At 43.1% G+C, this 15,288-nt stretch overlaps 1 protein-coding gene across 1 annotated transcript in view; it reads right to left on the reverse strand.

The window, feature by feature from the left end:
- Positions 1-748: 748 nt before the first annotated feature.
- The window catches only part of cntln (centlein, centrosomal protein), an 84,543-nt gene continuing 70,003 nt past the window's right edge, over positions 749-15,288 (reverse strand). Inside the window, exons 26-27 of the mRNA XM_080028992.1 lie at positions 13,812-13,886; positions 749-1,459 (exon numbers count right to left, since the gene is read on the reverse strand). Of these exons, the coding sequence (XP_079885118.1) occupies positions 1,334-1,459; positions 13,812-13,886 (201 nt within the window). The 3' untranslated portion in view covers positions 749-1,333. The remainder of the gene's footprint in view (positions 1,460-13,811; positions 13,887-15,288) is intronic.

A 15,288-nucleotide genomic window follows, 5' to 3' on the forward strand; every position in this document is an offset into this window, starting at 1 on the left:
GGCGGATTCTTCCCACCATTGTTAATCACGCATAATAAAAAAATAAATAAATATAAGAGGTAAAGAAGAAAACATAAGCCAGGAGAGGTAAAAAGAAAGTAATAATAAAAAGGTATGACTTGAAGCGAGGTGGTGTGTGGTCTCTTGTGTAAGATGCCAACTCAAGGACAGAGGAGACCAGGATCACGGTTTTAATATTCAAGATGAATAATAAAGAGAGAGGGAGGTAAAAGGGAACGGGATAAAAGAGGTACCTATGTCAAGGATGGAACCGCTGCACTGTGCTGTGTGCCCACGTGGACCCTTGTTTAATGATGTCAACAGCAGGGGTCACTTGTTACCGACAGGAACCATGCCAACAGGCAGCTGTCAATCAAGAGAGAGGCGTGAGAACCCTGCTGTCCACCAGGGCATCTTCAGTCACTATACGCACGCTGACTGAGTCCTTTGAACTGCTGGAACCAAACCTAATGAAGGACACTGTTTAGACACGGAACACCGCCATGACATTTACAATGCATAATGCAGACTTTGAAGAAGAAAACATAGACAAAAGGGATTGAAATAGGTTTTTATTAAGGAGTTACGATGTTGGAAGTAGTGCAATTTAACATAATTACCTATTTTTTATTATTAACAGAACAAATATTAACAGGGTAGAAGATTATTTAAAACATCCACAAACACACACACATAAAGATAATTTCCTTCAGAAATAAATACTTGGCAGTGCATCTGAAATACAATTCAGTGGGCTTCAATTGTTGGATAGGGTCTATCAAGAGCAATGTAGTATCAGCTCTGAGAAAAATGGATGCACTCCCTTACAGAGAACATTATGTGCTGCACTCTTGACTTTCTCAAAGTGTCGACTTGGCATGGCTGGGTCAAGTCCCTGCACCCTGAGGTCCACGAGATACCAAATAAATTAGGGGGGGTGGGAGGGAGGTAAAAAAGAAAAGTCCAACTTAAACATTAGCGTAAGCATTTGCCTTATCACCTCTAGGTCTGCACAGAGAGAGAGAGAGTGGGGGTAGATAGAGTAGTGGCTGCACTGTAAATTAGCTTGGCGCTAAAGGGGGGCCTTGGCTTGATAGACAGTGCAATGAGCGCTAACACAGATGTCGAGGGCTCATTTACAAAAGCTGAGCTGCTGTGTGGTAGCCCAGTGGCCCAGAGTGAGTCCACAGCGCTTTCCTCACAAATATTGGTTGTGCTGCCCCGGCTCAGCTTGGCTCAGGCCGGGCGCCCACTGTGAAGAAACCAGGGAGGAGAGGGGGAGGGGGAGAAAGAAGGGAGGGAGAAATAGAAGAGGATGACAGTTTTCCCAGCCTCAGCCCAGGGAGTCAGAGGCTTTTTCGCTGACTGGTGTTGCAAGCGTGGCCAGCTCTTCTGTCAGCACTTTCCTCTCCTTCATCTTCACGCGCACAGCCTCCATTAGCTGGCCGGCAGAGGGGATCTGCAGAGGAGGGGGGGGGGAGAGATAGAAAGAAGAAAAAAAGGGTGTGGGGGCGGCGGTACAAAGGGGGTTAGAGAAAATGAGGAAAACACACAAATGCACTACCATTCAAAAAAAATAAAAAATAAAAAAAAGTAAGATTTTTGACACCTGGCAGCTTTTCAGAGAGCCTATTTGCTGTTTTTACGAAACAAAAGAACCACAGATAGGGCCTGCAGGAGTTGGGAAACTTTTGAGGGACCGTCCATGTTGAGTGTTTTGACAAAGAAAAAAAAAGAGGCTACACTGCACTAGTTTTAACAGGCAATTCCACACTTCACTTTTTCTACTAGGCTTCCATTCTTAATCAGTGTTACATAGGTTCAAATGTTTTTGAAGTGTGTCTTAAAGCAACACCTTCACATGTGTACATTTAACCGCCCTGCTACTTCAGTTCAGCAGATGTTATATTCATTTTTTTAAATCCTGATTCAGTACTCACAATTGAGTATCTAGTGTTCCTTTTATGATGTAGCTTCTATTGTGTTTAAGTGTGTCCTGTTTGGATTTGATATGATGTGTTTTAATGTGCACTTTTAATATCAGATGTCTGCATACACAAGTAAGTCAAATACATATTTCTCCCTAACGTTTGGTGTGGTTGTTGTCTTGTTCTTCCAAATGTACATTTCAATGTATAAGAGATATAGGACAAAATCAAAGGTTAGAGTTGAAGCCAATGTTAGGCGTCAGTGGTCTCAGTCAGAGTGATCAAGGACACACATCTACCGAGGTGTTTTTAGTACAAATTCCTCTCATCATGTTATCATCCCTCCACTGCAGCTCAGCAAGGACAGAGGAAACACAAAGAGGGATTGTTGTACTCAATTGACTATGGCTGGAAGATTTCCACTTGATTTAGCAAACTCAGACTACTGATTTTAGAATTAATTTTGCATAACATTTTTTTTTTCTTCCTTATCATACATGGAAATCCTGTCAGAAAGGGATCTTTTAATGTAGGAATAATACTTTATTGTTGTATGTATGGGCATATAAGTAGTGTTTTTTTTATCCCAAAAGCTGGAAACAATGAGAACCTTTCTTTTAACTACAAGAAAATGGCAATCATTGGCTTTTTTTTTTGTTGGGACTGAAGACACACTAGCTCCCCCCCCCCACCCCCCGAGGCTTAAGTTGATCACTCTTCTGCAGACATGCCTCAAGGCATAATTAAAACATCACTAGGCATCACAGGGGACATTTGCAGCATTGTTGTGTTTTTGACTGGACGGTATTTATGTTGGGAAAGTAAAATCACTGCCCATTGAATCATTCAGGGCTACGAAGGTCGAATATGTAGGAATTTGCTGTATTGTGTTTGCTTAGTTGTTGTCGCGGAAACGACGGAAAGTGAAAAATAAAGGAGCTGGACAGGCTGCTCATCAGAGTTCTGGCTAATTTTTTGTTATTCCCTCCGAATCGAACACAAGGATGTTATGGTCATTAGGGCGCTTGATCAAAGGCAGGCTTTCATACTGTATCACCCATATAAATATTCACTTGGAGTTATGTGCAGCCTTTTACAAGCGCCTGTTTCCAGCGAGGGAAAAAAAATCATTCTCTGAACAATTTCACAGTCACATGGCGTGGGATGAGAAGTGGACTCTGGCCGAGCTGAAAATAGTAACTTTAATTTGTTTCATTATATCTTTCACTGTTGATCTTTTAAAAGAGAATGTGAAAGCATAAGCTATTGAACCATAGCCTGAGTCTGAAGTGCTGTAGTTTTGCAGAGTAACATGTGCATCGGGGGAAACACAAGGTATGGTGTTGCTTTGACGTGATAAACACAAACTCACAACAGATACAAAGTATAGAAACTGGGTCTACAGCTGACACTGTTTAAATACTCTAATGTGATTTGAAACCATTGTCTTATCAATTTTAAATGTGGAGAGTGAGAAGAACCTCGGAAACTTGCATACACACAAAAACACACATGCGCAGTCCCCATGGCCCTTGACACCTCTCTCATCTTCATTAAAGGTAACAGGAGTAGGGAACACAAGGACCTGTTTGCTATGAAGGGTGTGTGAATGTGTGTGTGTGTGTGTGTGTGTGTGTGTGTGTGTGTGTGTGTGCGCACATGAGCATGTGCGTACTGTGCAGTGGGGAGTCAGTTCCAGCAGCTCTGTGTGCATCAAACACAGCGCTATTCCTCAGAGAACCGCTACAGTGAAGTAACTGCTGAGACATCTCCCTCTGCCTCTGTCCCCCAGGGAGAGTTCACTCTGTGTGTCTCTCTCTCTCTCATACACACACACACACACACACACACACACACACACACACACACACACACACACACACACTTTCCTAATCAGCTAATTGCACGTAGAGCCACTAACTATGCAAACAAACCCACTAAAATAGAGACACAGCCACAACACAAGGCTCTATGGGACAGAAAAGAGGGAGACTGGATCATTAAAAGCACTGATATGGGAATATGGGTAAACAACACTGACAGGTAAACATGATCTAGATAAATCTCGCAGGAGTGAAATCTTTGCCTAAAACAGACGTTAAAACTATGTTGAGACAACCTATTGATTACTTAAACAGTTTGAGGCATTTTAGGTCTATCACAGACAGCGGAGGGATGACAGAAAATTACAGAAAATCCTACACGAGAAAAAATGAACTGTGATCAAAAACTGGATGAAAACATTCAAATAGAAGGACAAATACATCTTTAAAAAGCTTCATTACAGTTGATATATGCCAGCGAGTACAGCCAGGGGATCTTTTGGTTAATAGATGACTCTGTTGCATTTGATAAAATACCTTTCGTTCTGATTCGTCTCCCTACGGTGTGTGACTCACATCAGCAGATTCTGCCACAAATAAAACACAAGCACTCACACACACACACGCAAACGCACACCGTTACAAGCAGGACCATCACCTGCTTTCATCTAACTGCTGAGTTTTGCTGGGGACCGACACCCTACGGGATGGTTGGAGGTAAGCTGTGATGCAGCTGCTCTGTGGGGTCCCCTGGGCTCCTTAAGGCAGTGTTAGGAACTGGCACTAATGTTATGCTACAGTTGATTTAGCCGGGCCCCTGTCCCCTTTGGCAGGAGAGCTAGCCAGCAACACAGCCACTGTTCTGCAAGAGGCCCTGTCGCCTTTGGCAACACACACACAAAAAAAGCTACTGTAGCATAAGGCCATGCTAACTCACATCCATTACTATTCAACAGGCCCTGCAGAGCATACCTTTTGTCTAGATATGATTTCATGAACATGTTTCAGAAGTGAACTGACATGTAAAGCCACTGACACTGACAAGTGTGTGTGTGTGTGTGTGTGTGTGTGTGTGTGTGTGTTGAACTGTGTGCGTGGAGGCAAGGATAGGGGCTGCAAGCAAAAGGTGTTTTCATGAGCCAATTAAATGACATTGCTATTCCACAGCCTGGGGCACAGCTCAAGGCAAGGAGCAGCTCAAAGTTGCAGCACTCCAGTGACCATTGTCTGGTAGTGGCATTACACACGGCAACTTTTTTTCCCCCTTAAAAGATCGATCATTCCAGCTCTTTTGTCATCTCCCTCGGAACGGGTTAGCGCAATTATTTCCAAGGGCCCAATTTGTGAATAGTAGTAAAGATTGTGTCAGGCTGCTGGATATCTAAATGAGAAAGAGTAAAGAGGGAGGGGGAATCTGAAAAGCCTAAAAAGGATATCAGGGGGTAAATCAACCACATTTCAGCATGCGGTCAGCAAGTGATTTATAGTGGTTTCTTTCCGCAGTTAATCACTAGTTTACCACCTTATAATTAAATAGCCATGTCTCAATAGCCTGATGTTGATGCTTTAAGTTCTCCTAAAAAAGGTATATAAGTCCCACAGGAGTGTGTACACATGAACCTGTAAAACATCATAACGTAATTTGTATATTTATGTAAGGGTTAATGCCCGACGAGGTGTCCATGTATCATGGATTAATGGACACCGTGGAGGCGAGAACTGTCCGACGCGCAGCGGAGGAGAGTTGCCTTCACGAAGTCAATTAATCCATGATACATGGGTTGCGTTCCGAATCGCATACTTTCTACTATATACAGTCATATGAAAAAGTTTGGGAACCCCTCTCAGCCGGCATTATAATTGACTCTGCTTTCACACAAAAAAGATAAAAGAGGTATGTCTTTCATTTACCAGGAACAGCTAAGTACTGGGATGTTTTCCAAACAAAGATTTTTTGAAAAGCAGTATTTAGTTTTATGAAATTAAATAAAATGTGAAAAACTGGCTGTGCAAAAATATGGGAACCCTTGTGGTCTTGCTGATTTTAATGCATGCAACAGCATGTAAAACTGAGGACTTTAAACACAAAATTGGTTGGATTATGTTGTTAAGCCTTGAACCTCATATAAAGGTCTGTTTAATCATGATAAAAGGTATTTTAGGTGCCTAAATGCAAGTTCCACTTCTCTTTGACTCTCTGCAGAAGTGAGACAGAATGCGATCATCAAAACAGCTCCCAAAAGATCTTAAAAACAAAGATTATTCATTGTCATGGTTTAGGGGAAGGCTACAAGAAGCTTTCCCAAAGGTTTCAATTGTCAATTTCTACTGTAAGGAACGTTGTCAGGGAATGGAAGGACACAGGCACAGTTGCAGTTAAACCCAGGTCTAGCAGACCAAGAAAAGTACAAGAGCGGCATATGCGGCGGATTGTGAGAATGGTTGCACACAACCCAAAGATCACCTCCAAAGACCTGCAAGAACATCTGGCTGCAGATTGTGTATCTGTACATGGTTCTACAATTCAGTGCAATTTGCACCAAAACATCTGTATGGCCGGGTGATGAGAAGGAAGCCCTTTCTGCGCCCACGCCACAGATACAGTTGCATGGAGTATGCAAAAGCTCATTTAGACAAGCCAGCTTCATATTGGAAGAAAATGCTTTGGACTGATGAGACAAAAAATAAGTTATTTGGTCTTTTTAAAAAGCAGATGTTTTGGTGCAAATTGCGCTGAATTGTTGAACGATGTACAGATGCACCATCTGCAGCCAGATGTTCTTGCAGGCCTTTGGAGGTGATCTGTGGGTTGTGTGCAACCATTCTCACAATCCTCCACCTATGCCGCTCCTGTTTTTTTCTTGGTCTGCCATGCCTGGGTTTAACTGCCACTATGCCTGTGTCCTTCCATTTCCTGACAACGTTCCCTACAGTCGAAATTGACGATTGAAACCTTTGGGAAAGCTTCTCGTAGCCTTCCCCTAAACCATGACAATGAACAATCTTTGTTTTTCAGATCTTTTGGGAGCTGTTTTGATGATCCCATTCCGTCTCACTTCAGCAGAGAGTCAAAGAGAAGTGCAACTTGCATTTAGGCACCTAAAATACATTTTCTCATGATTAAACAGACATTGCTATGAGGTTCAAGGCTTAACAACATAATCCAACCAACTTTGTGTTTAAAGTAATCAGTTTTACATGCTGTTACAGGCATTAAAATCAACAAAACCACAAGGGTTCCTATATTTTTGCACAGCCAGTTTTTCACATTTTATTTTATTTCATACAACCAAATACTGCTTTTCAAAAAATCTTTGTTTGGAAAACATCCCAGTACTTAGCTGTTCCTGGTAAATTAAAGACATACCACTTTTATATATTTTTTTGTGAAAGCAGAGTCAATTATATTGCCGGCTGAGAGGGGTTCCCAAACTTTTACATATGACTGTAGTATGTAGAAAAAAGATTTAGGATGTCCCGATTCTTATGGCCAGATTTAGGATGGTTAGAAGTACCCGGATGTCCTACTTCATGCGGCCAAGATTGTTAGTGTTGAAAAGTGCATCCTATTTGGGCGATTCTGACCCACAATCCAGTGCGCACGTGAAGTGACGTAACTTCGACGAAGCCTCCATATGAAAACAAACAGAGATGCGACGGATAGAGAGGCAAGATCAAAGCGCAATGTTATGATGAAATATGAGAGTATGTCCCAATAGTATGCCTACTGCATCCTAACTAGATTCTTTTTATCGTCGGATGTAGTATGTAGAATAGAAAAAAGAAAGAGTATGCGATTCGGAACGCAACCAGTGACACCTCGAAGGGCATTAACCCGCTTATACCATAGTCACCTACTAATAAAAATAATAATTAGACCACTCAGTTATATTTTCATGCCTTTTTGCGATCAAATTAGATTTTTTTCAAACCAATAACAACTTGTTTCCATAGCAACACCTGAGACCTCGTATAATAACTGGAATACACATCGCAAACCTATTAGGTTCTTATGTAATGAAAACGTAGTTCAGTACTCCAGTCAATAGGAACAACCAAGGATACGACCTAGCGACGACAGAATTTGGCTTTAACGGTGCGTTGAAATTGCACTGGGAAGTTACGTGAGGCAGTGACTGACAGCAGTCGCCTGTGTCCAGATAGACAGTGAAGCCGGGCTTTGGTGGCTACATGTAAACTCAGTTACAAACTTTTTTCAAATTAAACAGGAGTCTTACTCACGTTTTTAACGAGATCACCATTGACGTTTAGCCAGAGGACATTAAGTTTAGCCACTTTATTTTACTACTATCGTTACTACAGCTCTTGTGTTACGAGCGCTATCCGGTGGTGGTCAGAGGCTATTGCACGGCAGGATATTTTAGGCTTTATAAATCCCTTATCAACACAGTTTAATCAGCGGCGAGCCTGCGACGCATTAAAGTGGACAGAATGTAAACAGTTCCATCTAGGTGTCCATACATCAGGGGTTAATCCACACCTATGGAATGTTCTCCAGCCAATCAGAATAGAGTATTCACACAGACTATGGTATAAATTGTAATAATCAATACATACACCGTTTCATTTCAAAATAACAGTAAGCTTTTGTGTGCGACTGGTATGACAGGAGCTATTTCACAGTGGTAAAGGATCCCTTACTGTGAATCTGAGTCCCTGTCTGGTGAACTGCCTCTAATCTAGGCCACTATTCAAGGTGAGGGAGAAGTAGTTTTAGTAGTTTTATCACAGAGGGGGAGAAAAACAGCTCTTTGATCTTTGATCTTCTCACTTTTGTTTGAAAATCAAATTTATCAAACGGGGGAATAACAACAACAGCAGCAGGATAAATAGCACAAAGGCACCACACTAAAAAGTCTTGCATTTGATTATCTCCGATAATGAATATGTCACATTTGCAAAGAGGGGCTCAGGTAAGAAAATCACTAAAGCACCGACAAGCCCATTCTCTCCCTCTCCTTCATAATTACCTACCCCTGCAGTGGAGCAGATCCCTCTCTTTTCTCCCCTTTAGGCCACTAGAGACTGATATGAAAGGGAATTGGACACTTGGGGCCACAAATACTGTAATTAAAAATCTCTCCTTTTTCTTGATACAGTGTTTGGAAACATCATTCCGGTGTGCAACATGCATTTGTTAGGGATCTGACCTAAATACACCCTAGATTAAACACAGGAATGCACCGGGTCTTTGTTTCAGGTTCGTACTCATTAGGTGTGAAAATGAGGTGATTCAGGCACCGTCGGGGTATAAATTTAGAAAGGTGATATCCATACAAAAGAGATGCAACCTTTAGGTAGAACTCAGCAATGAGGAACACACCCCTGATTAACCGTATGGCTCATTACCTAGGTAATGTACTGGTGAAGTGCCTGCAGCAGACTGTCACGAGAAGGGAATTTATCGTGTCTAAAATATAAGTCTTCTAATGAGGAAATTCTTTCTTTGTTAACTTAAAGAGGTAAAGTCCACAATGCTTAAGGATGACCCGTGGGTAATCGGTAGACTGGCAGTAATCTTCAAGCTCTGAAATAGTGTGACTCAATAATATTTATAAAAATAATTCACCTTATTTCAACTGATCCTTTAAAAAAATGTGCAGTTTGATATATTAAAGCTGGCCTGGTTAGGTAATCACCCCTGCCTACAGTTAAATATCCAAGCACCAAACAAGCTGTATCTGCTGTTTCTATTTATGTGAAGTGCAAGTTGAACACACTGAAAAAGTCCCTTTGAGCTGTGGCATTAATAACAACTCTAACAGCATAGCCTCCTACTGGGAACCCTCCCCTGCTAGTCCCCGCCACCGTTCCTCGTGACATATTTACAGTACAAAGGCATCGGCTCGAGTCCCCTCCACACACATACAAACACACTTACAGAGACGGAAAAAGAGTGGCTGATTTAATTAGCCCAATCATTAAATGAGGCTTAATTAGAGTCACTTTCCTTCAGAGAGAGAGAGAAGTGTGGGACTCGGAGCTGTTCCTTGTCATTACAGAAGGCATAATGAGCCACACAACACAACACAACACACTGGCTGCTCCTCGCCCTCGCAGCTCCGACAACAATGGAAAACTTTCTCGGTACATTAGCACTGTAAGGCATGGAGCCTTTGATATGTTTCATACCGAGGGTTAATGATGTAATGCCTTAAGGAAGTGCCAGTATGATGAGAAGCTTTGATAAGAAGTGACATGAATAAAGTCTGTAATTTAACTTTAGATAAATTATGCCATGTACCATTCTAACAGATCTACAGCAGCCCCCCCCCCCCCCTTTCCCCTAAGTCCGATAAAGAGTTAGAAATAATAGGAATTACTTCGACCCTGTAGTCCATCCATAAAGGCCCTTCCAGATTGGTCCGGCCTGTTTCTTCTACTACTGTCTTAATGTAATGTTCACCTGCTTGTTATAGTTTGGAGGCTGATAAGAAGTGATGCCTGTACGTCTCCCCTGGGTGTGATTGCGAGGTAAATGTTAGCAGGCCCTCAGCGCCACCCCATACCAGTAAACCAAAGCGCTGTCCTCTCGTAAAGAAATCAACAGAGTCAATGACTTTTTAAATGTTATTATGCTGTCATGAGGCTTGCGATGGGGGTGTGTGCGTGTACAAAATGAGTCTGAAAAATTATCTGGAGGAAGCGCGGTGTGTGTTTGCATGCATGTGCACACACGCTTGCATGCGCACACACACATGCTCCTCCTGTTCATTATTGGCCAGCAGCAGAAGCCAGTCATTTCCCTGTCTTCATAAAGACTTGGCCCATTAAATTCTACCTCCAGTCAATAATTAGGACTCCACAAATAAACCAAAGGCAATTAAATCAATGTTTCCCCGGGCCGGTGCCTGGACCCTGTGGCCCCACATGGACACTCCATCTTCACTGCTGGCCTTTTTCATGGTGGGCTGCAGTGGAGCCATACAGTACACCCCCTGGCCTGCTCAGGATTATTAGATAGTAGCGTCCCTAGATCCTGAACTGAACGGTGGCTCTCCACTGAGAGGCGTACGCGTTGATTTCATTAACACACCAGTGGAGGTGAGAGAGCAGGAGATGAACGCAATGTTTCATTTGGTTTCTGGGCGGACATGTTGGGCAGCAGTGAGGAGGGTGCTCCAGAAAATGTATGCCACCACTTTGGCATGAAGGAAGCAGTAATTCAACACAGTATATGTGCTGCGGACGTCTCTCTTTCTTGTTATGTTGACATGTGGCAGCAGCACATGACAGTGATGGGGAACATTGGCCCACACACAGAGACAGGGACACACAGAGACAGGCACACACACACACACACACACACACACCCACCCCACACACACACACACACACACACACAGACAAACACACACACACAGACAAACACACACACACACACACACACATATATACAAGAGACTCTGCAGCTCCTTCACATCTGCAACACACATACACAGAGTGAGTGATGGCTTTGCTATTGACAGGGCCACTGAGATAATAAAGTGCTGTCCCACTGGCGGCTCCATTAGGCACTGACAGTGACAAGATGAGGCTGTCGTGAGAGTGCACACACACACACACACACACACACACACACACACACACAAATATGTACACATACCGCCACGTACACACGCGGATGGACACATCCTCAGCCTCTTTCAGTGACAGCCAGCCAGTTAAGGACATGGATCTCCCTCATCTTTCCTTTCACTGGGTCTATTTCTGTCTGTGTGTCTTTTTTAGCCGGAGGAGAGTGTGTGTGTCTGTGTGTGAGTGCAGCGCGGGGGTGAGATCATATCACTATTAGGGGGGTGTGTTATTAGTGTCATAGGCAGGGTGACAGAACAGGCCATTCCACTTCACAGATGTTCTGCTTGGTGAGCCTTTCATAAGCTATGACAGAGAATAGAGAGGCAAAGGGGGCACACAGTACCATCGCTTTTGAAGTGTATTCCTCCACTAAGAAAACGCTCACTTCTCAGCACCAGCGGACATGTGTAATACAGGCAATTTATCATAGTGGGTTTAATGATGTGAAATCAAGAGATCTACCTTAACCAACCAACTGGCAGGGGCTTAAGGCGTCCACACGGACCCTTCCCATGATCTAAGCAATTGTTACAAGTCACATCGGCCCTTACAACACGGTCCCCTTGATATAATAATACACTTTTAGAAAGCAGATAGAAAGAAGAGAGGAACATTTTGAAATAAATAAACAAAAAACTGAACAAGATGGACTTGAAAGGGGATAGAAAAAGTCTGCTGCGGTGAGGGAGGGATGAAGGCCGCGGTCCCAGCGGTCCCCAAAGGGACCTAGGGGCAAGTCTCAGCCTTGTCATACTCTGCTCTCCTCCTCCTCCACTCCTCTCCACACCATCTCCATCCCCCCCCCCCCCTCCCCTCCACCACCCCTGTTCTGCCCACGGAAAACGTCGATAGCAGGCTGCCGGTGCCGAGGTCTCTGGTGGACACTAGCTCATTCTCCCGGCATCGACAGGCCCACCAAATCAATATTTAGTTCCCCACTAACAAGCTGCCTCGGGGTCTGAGCCAGAGAGAGAGAGAGGGAGAGAGAGAGAGGAATGCAGGACAGTGGAGGATGGCAGAGAGAGACAGAGAACAGGGACTGAGAGCTGTCCAGCTAGAAGGGAAAGACATGGATTCAGTAGAATGTTGTGTGCGTGTGTGTGTGTGTGTGTGCGTGCGTGCGTGCGTGCGTGCGTGCGTGCGTGCGTGCGTGTGTGTGTGTGTGTGTGTGTGTGTGTGTGGGAGGGGGAGAGGAAGGTGGAAAGGTCAGAAGAAGATCTGGGGAACAAGAGAACTGTGTCTGGTGTGTGTCGTGGTGCGGAGGCGACGCATGAGTGCCTGCAGCAGCCGCTGACAAGAACACAGACAAGACACATACACACACTCGACACTCTCAATCATACACATATCACAGAGAGCAGACGTTGACAGCACTCGAGTAAAGCTCCAGCAGAGCACTCACAGATGAGTGGCTGTGCACACACACACACACACACACACACACACACACACACACACACACACACACACACACACACACACACACACACACACACACACACACACACACACACACACACACACACACACACACACACACACACACACACACACACACACACACACACACACACACACACACACACACACACACACACACACACACACACACACACACACACACACACACACACACACCACGGTAAGGATGAAGTTGCTTTTCTTTGTTTTATCTTTTGCATCATTGTTTGGGGTTTTTCAGAGCATGGAGCAGGACACGTTGGAGAGCTAAAATTCCTTCTACAATTGCTGTATACTTGGGTGAAACTGGGGCCCAAAATTTCTATTATGGAAATGCGAACACCTAGAGATCACACATGAAAAATCAAGGCTACATCAATTACACACACAAAAAGAGTCGAAAAATGTCTTGGTATTTAAATTATTTGGAGCTATGTACCCAGAGTAAAGTTATCTTTCAATGAAACTTACAATGTATTATTCTTAATCTAAATTATCAAACATAAAATCTACATATGGCAAAACAAATCAATTTTTAATATAAGTCTCTATAAAACATAAAAATGTACTTTATAAGTATTATATTCTGTATAGTTTATTCAGATACAAATGTGTTGTTAGACAGATATGACTCGCCACTATTCTAACGTGTCACATATAGGCTACTGAGTGAGTGTATGACAGGTGACAATTATCCTTTTAACTTATATTAAACAAAACAGATCATAGTCCCACTGGTAATCGTAAGGATATGAAACCAGTGTAAGTTTGAAAAAAAAAAATAATTAGTACCATTCCGTTCAATTTCAATCTACATTTTTCAATAGGATTTTCTGTTGCTCTTGAGGCTCCGGACAACAGTTGTGCCTCAAATCTACACGTCAACTCAGAGCTGTGTTAGTCTGAAGACATATTTACTATGAAGGGACGCTGCCAGGAGTCTCATCCCTGTGTATGTGCAGAAATGAGGAACTTTTGTGATCATTTTTGTGAGTCTAACCTTCTGCTGGAGGATGTAGTTGAGGTGGTTGATCCACTCCTGGTCCCCTGGACTGTCTGAATGGGCCCCTGTCCCCTGCAAACAAAACATCAATTAAAATACAGTACATGCAATGACATGATGGAGACTGAAAGATAAAACATGGATACAGAAATCATCTCAGTGACTTGACATAATGCATTCTAGGAAATTCTAGGAATCTCTGCCTTTTGTACGTACTAAAGGTTTTCTTGATACTGAATGTGAGAGAACCTGCCACTGTCTTAACATTGTCCTCTGTGACTCTCCAGCTTGAGGGCCGAGTTGTAGCATCACACCACCTTGAAAAATCTCTCTGGAGACTCATTGGCAAGGTTCACCAGTATATGTTTGCTTGCTACTCATGTATAAAGAGAAGCCTTGTGACGAGCCTTGTACTGCCCATAGACTGTATACTGCCTCATGGGTGTGCTGTGCTCTGAAAATGACCCAACATTCATAGCAACGTTAACCTGAGTCAGAAAGACAAATGTTGGTTTGCAGGAAATTATTGTCAAGTATTATTGTGCATATCAATCATTGTTATCTCTACCGTTTAATACAGAGTAGCAGATTGGAGATACATTCTCAACCGTGAAGACATGTTTAGTACAATAAAACAAAAAGGAAACACATCTGTACATGTTTTCCGGGTTTTATTTGTGTGGTTGATATGCATTGGTCTTGCCACAATAATAAAATGCTGTAACTGTTGTACTTTTTTTTGGTAAGCAAGCATTTCCTACAGGCCAACATTCTGAACAATTCATTAAGACACTCAGTGAGCAGCCCCTTACAACCTTGACTTGACTGGATTAAGTCCGTGTTTCACCCTGGTGGCCATTATTTGTGTGATCCTTGGTGATAGCAGTATAGTCTAGGCTAGTTTCAGTGTCTGGACGTTTTGTGACTAGTGCAAGAGAGTTACTGAGAACAAGGTAGAGATCAAGGATGAATGAGTGTGTGTTTATAATATATTAGCGAGGAAGACAAAGAGTGTGAAAGAGGAGGCCTCTGTATGACTACTGCCTCCAAGCCGGCCACAGGGTTTAACATGGCCTGTGTAAGAGTGTATAGTGCGTTAGCGAGAGAGAGAGAGTGTACGATTGTCCACCCTTGGTAGATATATAACAAAGCACTGACCCCTTCATCAAACATTAGGTGCAAAACAAACTGGCCCGGCAATTATAGCCTTATTACATCTGGATCATTAACTCCACAACAAGATGCCCAGGGAGCCTGGAGCTGCTCGGCCCTCTCTCTGGTCCTCTGCTGCACGCTATAGAATGGATAGAGGCAAATAACTAAGTGCACCATAATACATGTGTGTGAGCATGTTTGAAGTAGTTATTGTTTGAGCACTCTAACACCTTCTTTGGACATATACCACATTTTGATTGTGTTTCTATTTGTGTTTGCGTGCTCGGGAGCAGATATAAGTTTCTGCTTGATTTTTTTT

Source organism: Ammodytes marinus (genome assembly GCF_949987685.1).
Source record: "Ammodytes marinus genome assembly, chromosome: 6".
NCBI lineage: Eukaryota > Metazoa > Chordata > Actinopteri > Uranoscopiformes > Ammodytidae > Ammodytes > Ammodytes marinus.